Source organism: Ciconia boyciana, chromosome 17 (genome assembly GCF_034638445.1).
Source record: "Ciconia boyciana chromosome 17, ASM3463844v1, whole genome shotgun sequence".
In the NCBI taxonomy this organism is placed as follows: domain Eukaryota; kingdom Metazoa; phylum Chordata; class Aves; order Ciconiiformes; family Ciconiidae; genus Ciconia; species Ciconia boyciana.
The window spans coordinates 12036379-12052186 of record NC_132950.1 but is presented as its reverse complement, the minus strand read 5'-3'; the positions used below and the strand labels follow the sequence as shown (position 1 = coordinate 12052186).

Genomic DNA, 15808 nt, shown 5'->3' with positions numbered 1-15808 from the left:
TTTTTAGGTACTTAACTTGGGAGACCTTAAAAATTATACTTGGTGATAGTCTTGCATATTTCACTGTGGTGCCATATAACCTCAGGAGAATAAGATCACTTCTCTGGACTCCTATTTCATATTCTGTCTTGTCTGTTTGGATTACATGGAAGGGTCTGTGGTTCACCATCTACATAGTGATGCATACTTGTAACTGCAATTAACAATTGGGTTGTCATGGGCAAGACGAGTAAACAACTTATAGTGGATCTCAATACTGGGGTAGTTTTAAGAACCAATGAGAGCTCTTAACATACCTGATTATCTCACATACTCATTTGCTCCCACTCCCACTGTTGTGTTCACCATCTTCCTTTAGACTGGTGATTTCAGTGCTCGGAGCACCCCTCTGACTGGTCGGGACTCTGTTGGCAAGTAGCAGTAAAATGGTTATTCCCCTACTAGCATGACTCTGAATTAGGAAGGTACTAAGATAGTAATGATCATTTTGCAATTATTTCAGAAGCACAGTTTAAAAATATAGAGATCTACAAATTCTGCTCCCAACTGACGTAATACAGCCTATAGGATTTCATAGTTACACTATACCAAGTCTGGTAATTTCTAATTGATGAAATGCAGTGAAAAGGCATCCAGTGTGTATTATGAAACTTAAGAGATGGAGAGCTAATCCCTGCCTTCTATAACTTGTTTCTTATCCTCAAAGTTAGTTCGTAAGCAAAGGTGCAGGTTTTATAGCTAATGTAATAATTCAAAGAAAGTACGCAATATGAGTGACTTGAATGAAATCCATGTCTGGTTGAGAGAGGAACAGAACCGTAAACTCTTTCATCTAACAAAGACGCTTTGAAAGGAACAGACTGGGTACCATACTGAACCTGTAATCGTCTGACGTTATTGTACTATATGTGTGTGGGATTTTTTTTTATTTACTATTTAGAACGTGTTTTCAATTTTATAAGTATCTGAAAGAAATCACAGATCATAATTATGTAACTTTGCTCTGTAGAACTCTCTAACGCTCTAAGAACCTCTGGAATTCATAGGGACTGTCTGTTAAAAGAAAAGCTGGGAGATATAAATCTTGCCTTTGTCCTCTGTCAAATTCTGTCTTGGTCTATAAGAACAAAGGCATTCTAGATAATTGCTTATCAGGATGTCTACTTTTCGTGCTGTTCATGGGTTCTGAGGCAAAGCCACTGAAATCAAAGGGAAAGACTCCTGTGTATGTCAGTGAGCATTCACCATCTTACGCAATATTTCACTACCTTGAATACTTAGAGAAACCATGCTTAATCATGTTTACCAGAATTAAAAGTGAGACAGTTTTGTTTATCCCGTTTTACAAACCATAGTCTCTGCAGTGGTCCAAATGGTAGGTCCATTCAAGAGGTGGGTCTGATGTTGAGGATGTATTGGCCTTCAGCAAGTCAGCTTGGAGACTGGAAGCAAAAGCATTACTCCTATTTACAACTGCTAAATAAGGGGAAGGCATAAAGAGGATTCTGAAGTTTCTTTGACCACTAATTAGTTGCTTTCATTTCCCTGGCTCATATACTCTTTTGGAAAAGTAAACATTAAAAGTCATGCTGCTGTCTTCTGTGCTGAAGAACTACATTCCCTTTTTCTCGTTTTCAACTTCACCAATATTAAAACCTGCAGTCTATTTAAAAATTAGTGGATGGATTGCTGATCATTACTTTATACTGTGCTCATTTGTGTATATCAGCACTGACCTGGAATACCTCTCTGATGAAAACGATCAGTTATTCTCCATGGTGCGTTCACTTCTGCTAATTAATCAGAGATAGGGTGGTGTGTTTTTTTGCAAAATGATCATCTAACTGGGTAGGAACTGATCTGAGATGAGGAACTTATTACAGAAACCTGCCAAAAACATCCATGAGCTATCATTTCTTAGTTCCTTATCCAGAGCTATCGGATATTGTGTGGGTAGAAACTGTGGGTATATCATTATGTACTTGAGAAGTCATCTTTCCTTGTATGGTCATTCTACCAGATCGAGACATTGTTAACTGTGAGGATTTATCTCTCATCACTGGGAAGTCATTTCAGGATGCCAGTCATCTTTCATACATGCAGATTTGCTCTTCCATTGAAAAGAAATGGGATTTCAAAAGCAGAAATGTGGGAGGAAATCAGCATCAGAAGTGTTATGTTGGGTGGGGGTTTTGACACTTCATGGAAATCCAGGAAATATTGATCCTTGAAAGCCCTACTAGGAGGATGAACAATGTGTTCTTTTGGAGAATTCTCAGATTGTAATTAAGTCTTAGAAGCTGGTACAGGAGAAGAGAGAAGGAAATAACATAGTGGTTTTCAGTCTGTGCTGGTCAGAGAGCTATCTTGAGCTGCTTTAACCTTCCAGTGTTGTAAATTCACAGAAAATTCCCCTTTATATTCCCTTCTGCCAGGTTTCAGATGACTAAGCCAAAACTAATCATCATAAAAACAAGATGAGGCAAGAACATGCTTTTGACCAAAAATCATACCATTTCTGTCACTTAACAGTGAAGTACACAGTCTGCATCAGCTTCTTTTGCTTTGGTGGCTGTGGTCCAAATACCTCTGTACTGCGGTAGCTAGATGAAGCATTTAGACTGCATGAAGTGATTATTTTGCATCTTAACCTATTGGGAATCAAGACAAAAATTGTTATGGATAATAGTAGCACCTGCTCATTAGTCTGTAACAAGCCTTTGGTGTTTGTACTGGGACTGCTTATTATAGATTAAACCCTGTGACTTCATAAAGCCATCCATCACTTTCTAGAATCTGACCTTACTATATATGAACACACACTTTTCCACATCGCTATTTTTTATTTTTAATAAGGGACTTTTCAAACTCCCAAGTGATGTTTCCCCTTCCAAATGCAGCTTCAAAGACTATACTCTCTGTCAGTGTGGTCAAGAATTGTATAAATAAGCAGTATGTTTGCTCGCCAAATGAAAAATAAGCTAAATAGTATGTCCCTGGCCTGGAATTCCTACAGAAAGAGAGTGAGGTAGGAAAAGCAGCGTGATTAGAATATCTGCATCTTTGTTGTGGTTTAACCTGGCAGGCAGCTAAGCACCACACAGCCGTTCGCTCACTTCCCCCTTCAGTGGGATGGGGGAGAGAATTGGGGAGAAAAAAGTAAAATTCAGGGGTTGAGATAAAGACAATTTAATAGGGCAGAAAAGGAAGGGAAAATAATAATAATGATAAAAGAATATACAAAATCAGTGATGCACAATGTAATTGCTCACCACCTGCTGACCAACGCCCAGCCAGTCTCCAAGCAGTGGTTGCCACCCCCTGGCCAACTCTCCCCAGTCTCTATACTGAGCGTGATGTCATATGGTATGGAATAGCCATTTGGCCAGCTTGGGTCAGCTGTCCTGGCTGTGTCCCCTCCCAGCTTCTTGCTGGCAGGGCATGGGAAGCTGAAAAGTCCCTGACTAGTATAAGCACTACTTAGCAACAACTAAAACATCAGTGTGTTATCAACATTATTCTCATGCTAAATCCAAAACACAGCACTGTACCAGCTACTAGGAAGAAAATTAACCCTATCCCAGCCGAAACCAGGAGAATCTTTTACTTCTAGAATATGGTGTCTAGTTTGGGCCTCCAATACAAGAAGAGCAAGTTCAGTGGAGGGCCACCGAGATGACCAGGGCTGGGCCACGTGCCTCATGAGAAGAGGCTGAAGGAACCAGGCTTGTTCAGCCTGGAGAAGACCCAGGAGACCTAATTGCAGCCTTCCAGTGACATTAAGGAAATGGAGCCAGGAGTGGTGCATGGTGAGAAGATGAGAAGCAATGGGCAGAAGCTGAAAGGAGAAGTCCAGACTGGGTATAAGGAGAAACTTTTTCCCGTGAGGACAGTCTAGCAGTAGAGTAGGTTGCACAGATATGTTGTGCAGTCTCCTTCCTTGGAAGTTTTCAAGACCAGGCTGGATCAAGCCCTGAGCAACCTGGTGTGACCTCATAGCTGACCCTGCTTTGAGCAGGAGGTTGGACTAGATGAAATGCTGAGGTCCCTTCCAACCTGCGTTCTCCTATAACCCTGTGCATGATGTAAGTTTCCTTACTGACTTTCATTTCAGTTATGGGAGTTGTTTGAGGCATATTCCATAAATCCCAGCACTATTCAGTGTACCATGTTTCAGCAACTGCCTAAAGTTCACCTACATGTTGGTTTTGCTTGCTAGGCCGTTCCAAATGAGGAAACAGTTGTTTTACTCTGTGGTGGAGAATTAGACAGCGTATGTGTGAACATATTCCTAAAACATACCTTTTGTATGTAACAAAGAGACAAAGCATCAAGGACACAAGTAAGCGTCATGTTTTAACAGCACTGCCTGAGTAGGAGTTTGCAAGTTCAAGACTGCTTCCCTCCTGCTGACTGACAATTTAGGGTTAAGATTTCTCTGATTCATATAATCATCGGATGATCAACAAACAAATGAAAAAAACATAGAAGATGTAGTGAGAAGATACGTTCAGACTGAAGTGTTTAAGATTTGTGATAAGAGAGAAAATTTCCGAAATTAGTCCACAGATTTACTCCATGAATTGGAACTGGCAGCAGATCAGCAGAAGCTTGCTTTCTGGTATGCTCAACAGAGGCTAACGGGGTAAATTGTCTGTGTTTCAATGTATAAGTATTTAGCTGGACTTGCATCTCAAAATCAATGAAAACCGACTAAAAATACTGTGAAGATGCTGAAGAATGTGCTATGGAAATTGTCTTTTTTGGTAGGGGAAGGTAGATAGTTGCTAGTAAAGGAGTTGTAAGCACATTACCACAAACCCTCTAGCACTAGCCTCTTTTCCGAACACTAACAGAGGGAAGGTAATTTCACTCTCACCGGAAGTTTTGAAAATGTGATGTAATTTTCACAGACATTTGAAGTTGTGTAGGCTTAGGCAAGACTGGCCTAACTGTAGTGCTTTACAATAAGTCATTATAAACAACTTCAGCAGTAAAAAGGCTCATAAAGATAAAGCAGAGCCATAAAATTGGCTGAGAAAACACCTGTCTCCATCCAGGAAACAATGGAAAGCAGCTGAACTTATTATGATTTTGTATAGGCTAAGCCATGCTGGCCAGAGTTTGATGCTTGAGCATGCAGAAAAAAAAACTGAGTAGGTAAAGGCTGGTATAAAGGAAAAGTTAGAGACTTACAGGTCAGCAATAAAGATAAGCATGTGAGTTTTATTGAAATTGTTTCAACAGAAACATATGTTTCAAAAACAAAGGAGTGGACAGAGAAATCTTGTAGTTAGGGATGGAAAATTATTTCTGCTTTCTGGCAGAGAGGTCTCATGTACTGTATTTAGCAGGTGAGAGACTGATGTGAGGGGAAATGAACTCATTAACTAGGTGTCCTTCTGTTGCAGGTAGTAGTGGGAGGGAACACTTTTTATTTACTGAGGGCCTGAGGCAAGAAGGCTTCACTACTAATTCTAATTAGGAAAAGAGGACAGATTCCACATGGACTAAAAAATTTAAATTTAGAAGCTGTATAAAACACCCCCATCTCCTTTTCCAAACCCAAGTATACCAGTTTCTATCAATTTTTTCACACTGGCTGTTAGTAGTAGTAAATATTGGTAAATATATCTGGACCCAGAGAATCAAAGAAAATCTTCTATTCCAGAAAGTAGTAGACAGATAGGGGTTTTTTCTTAATTTTTTTTTCTTTTTTTTGGTGTCATACAACTGACATTTGAGATGCTTGTATAATGAATGTCTCTCTCACCAGGCTTTTTGTGGAGGTTATATCACGGTTCGGGGTAGACTGTCAAAAAAACTAAGAAATTTTTAAAACACTTCTGATAAATTTAAGTCTGTCAAACCAGGTTGACCCAAAGAAATATGCATGGTTACAAAAAGGAGTGCTTTGCATTGCACAGGCAATCTGCGAGGATGGATTGTCAACTACTGTAAAATGAGGCTGTGCAGAGCTGGTCTCAGACCAGCTATTTCCAGATCTGACGTTTTCCAGAATATTGCTTCACTAGAGAAGGCTTATTTCTGGGCTTAGCAATAGTGCAAAGCTACAGTCAGGGTAGGTACAAAAGGCTGATTAGTAATGTAGGTACAAAAGGCTGATTAGTAATGTGGTCAGCAGAATGAGATTTAGCATCTCTAGATGCGGGAAATGTTCCTGTGGCTGTTTCCTTCTTGATCTACCTGTGCATTTAATCCCTTTTCTTACCAAATAGATAAGCAGGCTGGGACAGTATTGACATAGAAATATTAGGCAGTTTTTGAGATAAGTTCCCTGCTGGTCATTTAGAAGAAATCAATTAGGGAGAGAAAGATTCCAGAGCCTTGGGTAGAAGTATGACTTGATAGAAAGAAAGACACGGTAAATACGCAGATCAGGTAGCTTGAAATAGTTTCTTTTTATTTGATGTGGACTATTTAGTGGAGCCATTTTAAGATTTTTTTGAGCAAATGACCAAGATGCCCAATGATTCTTTCTCAATGCTCCAGCAGTTGCAATTGCTGCAAACACTGTAAAGAGTTCAGCAGGAGGGCGCCCTCTGTTTTGATAATGAGTTAGCAATGTCTTGTGAATTCATTTTAGCATTCTTCAGCCAACCAACATCACAGACTTTTTATGGAAGGAAAATGTCTCACAATTGCTTCATAAAGAGAGCATGTGGTTCAGTGGCATAAATAAGGAGGCAGTACACTTTCAGAAGACAAAATGATTTATGAGTATGCTCTTATTTTCTCCTGATTTTGTTCCCTTCAAATTCAGCTTCATGATTGTCCCTCAGTGAGTAAATACAGAACTGGATGATGGTCCATCCTTCTCTGGATATCAGAATTGGTCCATGTTCTTCAGAGCCAGAATTTTCAGACTGGGATGCAGTACAACAGTGAATGCAAACACTTGCTTTGGGAATGAAATTCAACCAATGTCTGAACTTGTGCCTAAGACTGATTTCCGTTGACCCAAGTCAAAGAAATGATGGTCAGTATCTTTTCAAAATGTGCACAGCAGCACACAGTATTAACACACCAGTCAGGAAGGCACTCAAATATGGAGATAAGTAGGGTGAGAAATTGAGAAGAATGAGAAACATAGTCTCTGGGTTCAGTACAGGAGGACAAGGAAAATTTTACAGTTCTACACATCAGAGGTTTTGTGGGAAAGGCAGACAGGAGGATTAGTGATGTTTTAGCAGAGAAAACATGCTTTCCAGTTGGTGAGAGCTCCAGAGGTAAAGACCTCAGCACAGTCCCAAAAAGAAAGAGAAAAAGAAATAGCTGTGAACATTGTCATTGCCTATGCTCACAGTGAGTCTAGAGTAACCAAGGGAATGATAATGGAAAGATCATGCCGTGAAGAGAACAAGGGACTTGAAAGCGTGTTTTCTGATTACTTCCTGATATGGATAAGATAATTAATAATTTTCTAATTATTTAACTTCCTATTTCCTTAATCCAGAATGGAGCACTGTTGCTTCTGTTTGCATCTAAGCTTATCCTGAGTGTATATTACATATTTTGGTATTAAGCAAAAATGTGATTTTCATTATTTTAATATTATGCCTATGTGCTTCCAAAACAGAATATGGCAGAAATAGACTGCATTACGTGCAAACTTCAGGCTCTGGGGATTTTGGTGGACTTTGAAACAGACTTAATAATAACCTTTTTCAGAGCTCATTAAACTCTGAAGAAAGAGTCTGTTCATATGTCGTGCAAAGTATGGACTGTATTTTGTAATTATGTTAAGTCTAATGTAAACATGTGAAATCAGTCATTTAGGAGAAAGTTTTGTAAAAGGTAAGAAACAAACCCCCCACGTTTCTGAAACCAGTGGTGGAACACTGGATTAAGAGCCCTCGTCATTGCCCAGACTGACTTTAAACATTTGTTTGGTGTGAATTGCAGGTAAGTTTTCAAGTCCTGATAAGCTGAAGAATGTGATCCACCCTCCATGATAACAGAGACTTACAGCCCCACTGAAGGATTTTATAGAGTGGCTGAATCAACCTCCGGAACTGTATCTCTCTCTATTCAACTTCACAGTTGTTGGAGCAGTTTCTATGGAAGTGCATTGTTTTAATTATATTTCTAGCATATTCCCATGAGAAATAATACAACAATGTATGTTGTAGGCTGTATGTTCCTTCACATTGTGGCTAGGGACTGTGCTGTGAGATCAAAATTTTGTATATGTTTTAGTAATATTTTAATGTATTCAGATGAAAACCAGCACAGAAATGCAGAATGCAGTTATACCATATAAAAATAGTCATTATTTGTTAGGCTGAATTTTAGCTTCTGTTCCCTTTTGATTAAGGTATTTTTAACTTTCAGAACTTAAGTTACTTTTACACTTCAATATTCTGTTCTTCATTTCAGCGCAGAAATTTATGGATTGTTTTTTGAAAACCAGTATTTAAATCTCTTGTATTATCTGACCTTGATTGGAACTTCTGAATCCTGCTGACATCAACCAGTGCTCTGTTACGTAAATTGGAGTTTCTGCCTCGGACCATGCTTTTACGAAATGAGAACACATTTGCAATTCTGTAGTTCACTGTTATTTCTCAAGCATAAAAATCTTTTTGCACATGGTAATCTTAATGCCATCTTTCTTTACATTCAGCTGTGACAAGTATGTATTGCAGGACCAGAGATAACAGACCCTGTTCTATACATTTTCCCTATCCACGTGCCAGCTTTTCCTTATGCTCCAGACAGTGACATCTTCAATAGGCTAAATATAATGAAATTATGTCAAGGACTGTAGGGCACACAGCCCAGCAGACAGCCACACACAGGTTTTTATGCCCAGTCAACTGCCAATTGCTATTTTAATTTTTGCTTTAATCTGCTAGTAGCTAGCCTTTACTGCTGCAGCTGTGGCTGAGGATCCCGCGAGGGAGTCAGTACGTTTCAGAAGTCGCTTCTGCTTGAGACGACGTGCACTCAGGCACAAAGAAATCTGGTTATTGGTTGTCTCATTGCTCTGCCCCTCCTTCACTTCCTTGTCGATGTTTGTAATACGCACACATGGGAATTTTGAAAAGGGTGGCTGATAAGGGGATTTTGTTATTACTGCATTTCTGAATTTGGCCTAAGTCTTACAACTGGCAGACAGGAAGGGATGGGTTTACTGGCACAGCACTGTAAATGTAACCCTATCCTTAACTTTCATTTTCACACTCAGATGTTCACATCGTGAAATTTTCCACTCTGCCCTGTCATCATTTGACATGCAATCTTACACTGCCTAGATCAGGAGATGGTAAAGGAAACATTACGCTTTTCACCCTAAACTGCTGCTTTTAATATACCTTAAATCTGCAGAAACTAAAAAGGAGTCCAGACAGCAGATTTGGGATCCTACTTGTATTTGTGTATTTTAAAGTGCCTAGGCCTGAGTCTTCTATTTTGCTTTTGATAGAAAGTTGTTATCCCCACTTTATAAAGAACATTTCAAACTAATGAAGAAGCCAAGTGAAGAAGATGCAACAGTTAATGGTAAATACATTAAAATCCTTAAAGGTACAGTAAGCAATCAAAATGCTAAACCAAAGAAACAGTTTTGCCATCTTGCAAAGTTTGAGGGAATTATTCAGACTAAACAAATGTTCTTTGGGAAACAAAAAAGCAAACCAGTGTAAAAGATTATTAACAGTAGTCAATATGAGGAGATATTTGGGAACACCTTTTTTAACAGTAGTTATTGGTGTTATTAATTGTATCTTTCTTTGTCAGAAACTACCAGGAGCTTCCAATAAAAACAGTGAATCTATTGAGGTTCCAGAGCATAAAGGCAGGAAGAATTGGTGAGAAGCTCTATTGTTTCATTGTGTAAATCTTCATTTTAAGACATACAGTGTCTGGGAGTTGGCTTGCATGGACCAGCTTTTTTTGTGTGTTTGAGAGTGGAACGTCATAAGGAAAGAAAGTGCCCTTAGAATTATTTTTACTTTTTTTTCACCTTCTAAATTAAATGTAGCAAACTGGTAAAGTTGAAAAAGTACAGAGAGGCTTCCCTGTGGCTCATTGCCCCATCGTACCAGGCATTGGACACAGCACAAAGAGACAATACTTGTCTTAAAAGAACTTTTTAAGTATGTAATACACACTAAAGTGTTGCCAAGGAAATTAAATCTCTTCTAGTTAAATGATAGCAAGCTGGAAAATGTGAATGAAGTCTCATAGCTAGTGGAGAAAACAGCACTTCAGCCTAGAAGAGGGACCGAAAGTGAATGAATGTTCTTAATGGACCAAATGAGTCACGTTAGTTGTACCACAAAGTGGTCATGTGTGAAAGAGGTAGTAAGCATTTTACTGAAAAGCATGAGTCCGTTTCCATGATATAAATGGTCTTTTGTGATCTGACTCCATTTTGAGTGGTTGTCTGACTCTTTGGTGTTTCATCCTAGGTTACTAGGCAGCTTTTTTGCCATGAGTCCTGCCCCTCATACTGACTTGTAATTGTCTTCTGGTGGTTCAAAAATATCTTAGTTACTGCTGATCTTGCTGATGGGGCAGGGAGACGGACCAGGTGCCATGTGGGGGTCCTTTCCAATCCTTTTTTAATGATTATGTGTTACTGGTACTCTAAGGGCCAAATTTCCTGTTCAGCTGGTGAAGTTAATCAAATGGAGTAAAGCAGGAAGCAGAGTACGTTTCCTCAGGAAAAGGACATGCATAAAGAACAGAGCCATCAGTTTGTAAATGCAAGTAGAGTACTTCAGCCTTATCACAGGAGGAGCGTGTGAAGTCTTAACAAATATTCTAAGATGCCAAGTGTTTTTAGGTGCCTGCAATGTTATATTTCAAATTTGTGATGTCATATGCAACATTTCTGAAAGGTTATCATGGAGATATCTCAAATAGTTAGAAAATAGTTAGATTAGTTAGGAAAAGGGAGTTAGAAAAAAATCACTAGTAATTTATGAAAAGTTGGGACAGCTGAACATCATCTCTTTAGGGTTACATGAATTTAGGAAAACCAGCCCTTGTTATCATCAGCTTTGCCTCAATGTAATAGTTCTTTGGAGACTCAAGGTGTCCTGATGTCAGAGGAGCAACCTTACAAACAGAGCTTGTTTTTTAAATGTTTTTAAGAATATAACTTCTTGAGATGATGCAGAATATTGCAGTCAGACAAAGAATGTGACTTGATTTGAATGAAATTGCAGAAAGCTTATGTTGAGGCTACAGAAACAAAACAAAATTTAACTCAAAATGACAGCGTGGTCAGAATGCCATTGAATAGGTCAAACATTCAGCTCTGAAAGGGCACCTCTTTCATCAAAGTTAAGGCAAGAAAGGCAACTAGTTCTTGCATTTTCATACGGCAGAGGCAGAATTGGCTGTGCAAAAACAGGAAATATGTGTGGAATTGGGTTTCTGAGGGAGGAACTTTCCAAGCAGTGTAGAATATTTGTAGGACGAGTGCACAGTGAGCTTGTTTTAGTTAATCTCCGACTCCACCTAAGAAATGAATGGTGGTCTCTTGTTCTTGTTATACAGAGGGAGTTTTATTATTGATTTTGGTGAGTAAAAGGGCAGGTCTGTTTGAAAAACTGGAGTGATTAAGCAGTTCCCTGAATGGCTGCACCTCGGCCAATCCTTTAAACAATTCTCATGAGGAAAGAAGATGTTTCTCCTCCTCTGGTCATTCCAGATCTGATTTTTCATATCCAATCCCTACATAGCCTTTCCTTGATTTCAGCAGTCTCCAAGCACAGGGAAATAAGGAGGCTGAATAATAAAAGCTTAGAAACCATTGGACATAATTGAATTCACTTAAATTTCTACTAAGATATGTTCTTTTTTACAGTAATAGACGTTAAGATTCCTCGTGTTCTGTAGAAAAGAGAGGTCAGATTCAATAAGGAAGGGAAGGATGCAAATAGAATTTTTAAACCCTGGCAAAACAGCAATTGCAAAGAAGAGAGTAACCTTGTTCTTTGAACTCTGAAGTTTTCTTTTGGTTCAAGCACCTTTAATTTGACCCTTGAGATATATTGAGTTGTATTCACACTCAAGCAATTAGAACTGTCTGTATGGTTTGGGAAGAGCTGTCATGGATCAGAAGCAAGGTAGAAATTTGTGGCATGGCATTGGGTCACACAGCTCACACATTCTTTCTGCCTGCTGATTAGATGTCTGGAATATTTTAAACAAAGGGATGTCAAGTGATAATTCAGGTGAGAGGAAGGGCATCACGTAAAAAAAAAAATCTGAGTGTGAACATTCATGAGCAGTGAATGCAAAGAAGCATGGGCTTGATACAGTCAAGCAGATGAATGCTCAAACTACAGAAAACTCAGATCTATTTTTCAAGGATTCATCTCTAGCAACACTGGATGGGATATATACAGGTGTATTCATGCATGAACACATGTACACATAACTTGGTTTACCTCTCAAGTGCTTTACACAAGCACTTCATATTCATTTTTAAATAGAGAAGCAAGACAGAAAAAAGAAGATGCCTTGCCCAAGCTTGTCCAGTAAAAATGTGACAGTTGAAAAGAGAACGGGCGTTTCCTTGTTTCTTGTGCAGCCTTACGCCTTATTTCTGTAGATCTTTGATCAGCACCTGTAAATGTTTCTCTGGTTGTCATTGTAACGATTTTGACCTTGTATTAGTCAGCAGATAAAAGAATTGTCTTTAATCTGAAAACAGTTCTAAACAGTTTCCTTAAAATAGTCATGCATAATATCAATGAACAAGTAACTTGGGCCAAAATCCTTGAGAGTGTTTTGGCATACCACAGCCTTTCTGAGTCTGCAGTTGCCCAGCAGCACTTTGTACTGCATGCCACCGTTGGCTCCGGGATTGCTTGCGGCTTTCAGACAGCAGGCAGAAACCTGATCTTGTAATATGTAAATGACTGCATGTTGTCTAAAATTGAAAATCAGCTCAATAATCCCATCTTCATCATTCAGCTGTCTTTCTGGTATTCACACATACAACATGGTGTGAATAGTTTATACTTCAGGGAGTTGCAGTTTCCTTTCAGTTTTTCTAGCACGTTGGAAAAGCACAAAGGGACAAACCTCACAGGCAGCAACAGATAGAATAGGAAGCTCTGGAGAGGAAGAAATTCTACAAATACTCTGTTGAGAAAGATCCTTTAAAGCTTGATAAAAAATCAGGAAGTAATATATTTATGGTAAACTTAAAATACTTGTCCTTAGTTATAATCACCTGTTTAAATGCTTTACTGGTCCATATCCTAAAGCTCTATGGTTCTGTAAAATTTCTCTTGAAGTTGCTTACTCTCTTTCTGCAGCTGCTAGTTTAATGTATAGGAGAATGGCCATCCAGTGATAAACTCTGTAAGAGTTCTTTCAGGATTTTTTTTAATTTATTTTAACAGTGCCTGCAAGGTTGCAAAAACTGTTCCATGTGATACACTGTCCTTATCACTGAACACATATAGAAATCAAGATTATAGCACACTGTGCAGGAAGGAGGGGATGCTCATAACATCAGGAACTAGTCACTGCTTTCCCTCCTGTCATACACATTATGCAATACTGCAGCGGCACGTCAGCTACGTGCCCTCCAGTTCCAAAAGAAATACAGGATGGTTTGGGATTCCCCTTTTGTCCACTCCGTGTGTAGCCTTACTCTGCTATTTTGCATACATGGTCCTGGGGTATAAAATGCTTTTGCCTAACAGGAGGGATACAGAGCAGAAGAGATTAAAGGAAAGAAACTTTGTCAAAGACGACCATCTCCTAGCAGGTTTGGAAAAATCTCTCCCAAGAGCACGGTAAGACAGCACTGTGTCTAAGTGTTCAGTTTGCCATTCATTTACTGCAGCTCGCAAGTGAAGTAATTGTAGGGCAAACTGTATTTTTTTCCGTATTAGGAGTAAAGTATTGGAATCAGTCTCCTGCACTATTTCCAAGCTGTCTGGCTGCTCTGAAAACTTCATTCCCCTTTCTGCTGATTTAAAGGTTTGTGCATGTAACAGGTAATATTGTAAATGTTATTTAAAGAACCCTGTTGCAGAGAACAAAAAGCAAGCAAGTTCTTACTCTGAATGCCAGTCAATGGAAAATGGGAGCCTTCTCTCTTCTCTCTTTTTTCTTTTTAATTTTTTTCCTTCTTTTTTCTTTTTATTCTTCTTTTTATGTTTTCTTATTTTTTTTATTTTTTCTTCTTTTTCTTTTTTCTTTTTGTGTATTGTTTTTCTGGTTTTTCTGGTTTGTTTTTATTTTTTCCTTTTTTTCCTCTTTTTCTCTTTTCCTTTCTCTCTCTCTTTTTCATTCTCTTTCTCTTTTTCTTTCTTTCTTCCTTTCTTTTCTTTCTTTCTTTGTCTCTCCCTATCCTTTCCTTCTCTCTTTTTCCCATGTGGTTTACAAAAATGTATGGGCACACTGCAGCATTTTTTGTTGCAGAATAGTAATTTAGATTTGTTCCTATTTTGTAACTGTAGAGAAATGCTTGTTACACACTATTTGTTTTACTTGGAGTAGCAGACAAGTCCTAACACCTTACAGTTTCTGCACAGATAGTCGAATGGATTTCTTTTCTTGTGTGATTTTACAGCAGACAGCATCTTGGGAGCCCAGCAATATAAATTTTACTTTTACTGAAAAAGCAATATAAATAACAAAATAATACATAATTTATATTAGGAATATGTGGCAATGTATATTTTCTTTCTTTATCTTTAATTTTTTGGAAACATCAGGTTTTGATTTCTGTTACAAACTAGATTCAAATGCTGAGGCTAATTCTGCTTTACCTAGCAATTTACTAGTTTGCTCTTGTTCTTCTGTCACACCTTCCCTAGCGCAAAAATCCATTTTAGGATCAGAAATAAGCAGAAAACCTATGTTAAAACAAATAGTACTAAACTTCGTACATTCTTACATAAATGCTATATGTTACATTCAAATATGTGCTATGTATATATATCTTACCAAATACAGAATTCAGAATCTCAGAATTCCATTTGTCTCTGGCAGATGAATACATTGCAAAATGTTTTGGTTCATTTACATACCAATTTTTTTTTTCATTACTATGTGAATAACACAGCAACATTTTACATCCCTTTTCCTAGCTAACACATAGTGATGTGAATTAACAGAGCATTTAATAACACTTAACAAACTTTTGAAAAACACAGAACTGAAAAAAACCAAGTGTCAAGACGTGTTTTTCATAGAAGTAAAGCATGCATGTGGTTTTCTTAGACACTGATATTTGCTGTTTCATGCAACTGGGGGACATTTGAAATTGTCTTGCCAGTATTGTAGAGTAAGGCATGGCTGCAGCATTACATGGACAAAGAGAACTGTTAGTTTCAGCATCACTACTCTGAGAGTCAAGCAGTTTTCATTTTGAAAAACAATAAGTTAATTAGATCAGTTAGTCTGGTGAGTTTCTGTGTAATTTTAAAGGGAGTTACCTTCTTAGTTAAAAACTGACCTTGTTGTTTTTTTTCCCCTCCTCAGAAGTGTTCCCACATCACACAAAACAAGATTTCAGCACTGTGAACTAAAATCATAAATAAAGCATACAAAATGTTGTGCCCATGGCAGTTTGTATTCAAACCTCGTACTGCTAAGAACCAGTCCTCTGAAGAGAAGGATATCAATAATAATGTGGAGAAAAATAGGAAGATCCATGGGTAAGATCTTTGTCTGTTAATGGTCTCATAGTTTCTCTTTCATTTGACAAGATACTAAGTGACATGGATTCTGGAGAAACCTGTAATGTGTTTCCAAAGCAATAATATTAACCAAAGAACAGTTGTCCCTGGGGGTCACTGGGTGG

General features: G+C 38.3%; 1 protein-coding gene across 4 annotated transcripts in view; it reads left to right on the top strand.

The window, feature by feature from the left end:
• Positions 1 to 15808, top strand: part of NOS2 (nitric oxide synthase 2) — a 41403-nt gene that overhangs the window by 6589 nt on the left and 19006 nt on the right. Inside the window, exons 1-5 of one of the 4 annotated variants that reach the window (XM_072881961.1) lie at positions 6875 to 7000; positions 9763 to 9833; positions 13698 to 13790; positions 13890 to 13977; positions 15487 to 15662. In XM_072881961.1, coding sequence (XP_072738062.1) covers positions 15556 to 15662 — 107 coding nt within the window. In that variant the 5' untranslated portion in view covers positions 6875 to 7000; positions 9763 to 9833; positions 13698 to 13790; positions 13890 to 13977; positions 15487 to 15555. Of the gene's footprint in view, positions 1 to 6874; positions 7001 to 9762; positions 9834 to 13697; positions 13791 to 13889; positions 13978 to 15486; positions 15663 to 15808 lie in introns of those variants that run through there. The other 3 variants (XM_072881962.1, XM_072881964.1, XM_072881965.1) reach the window with 3 other exon arrangements.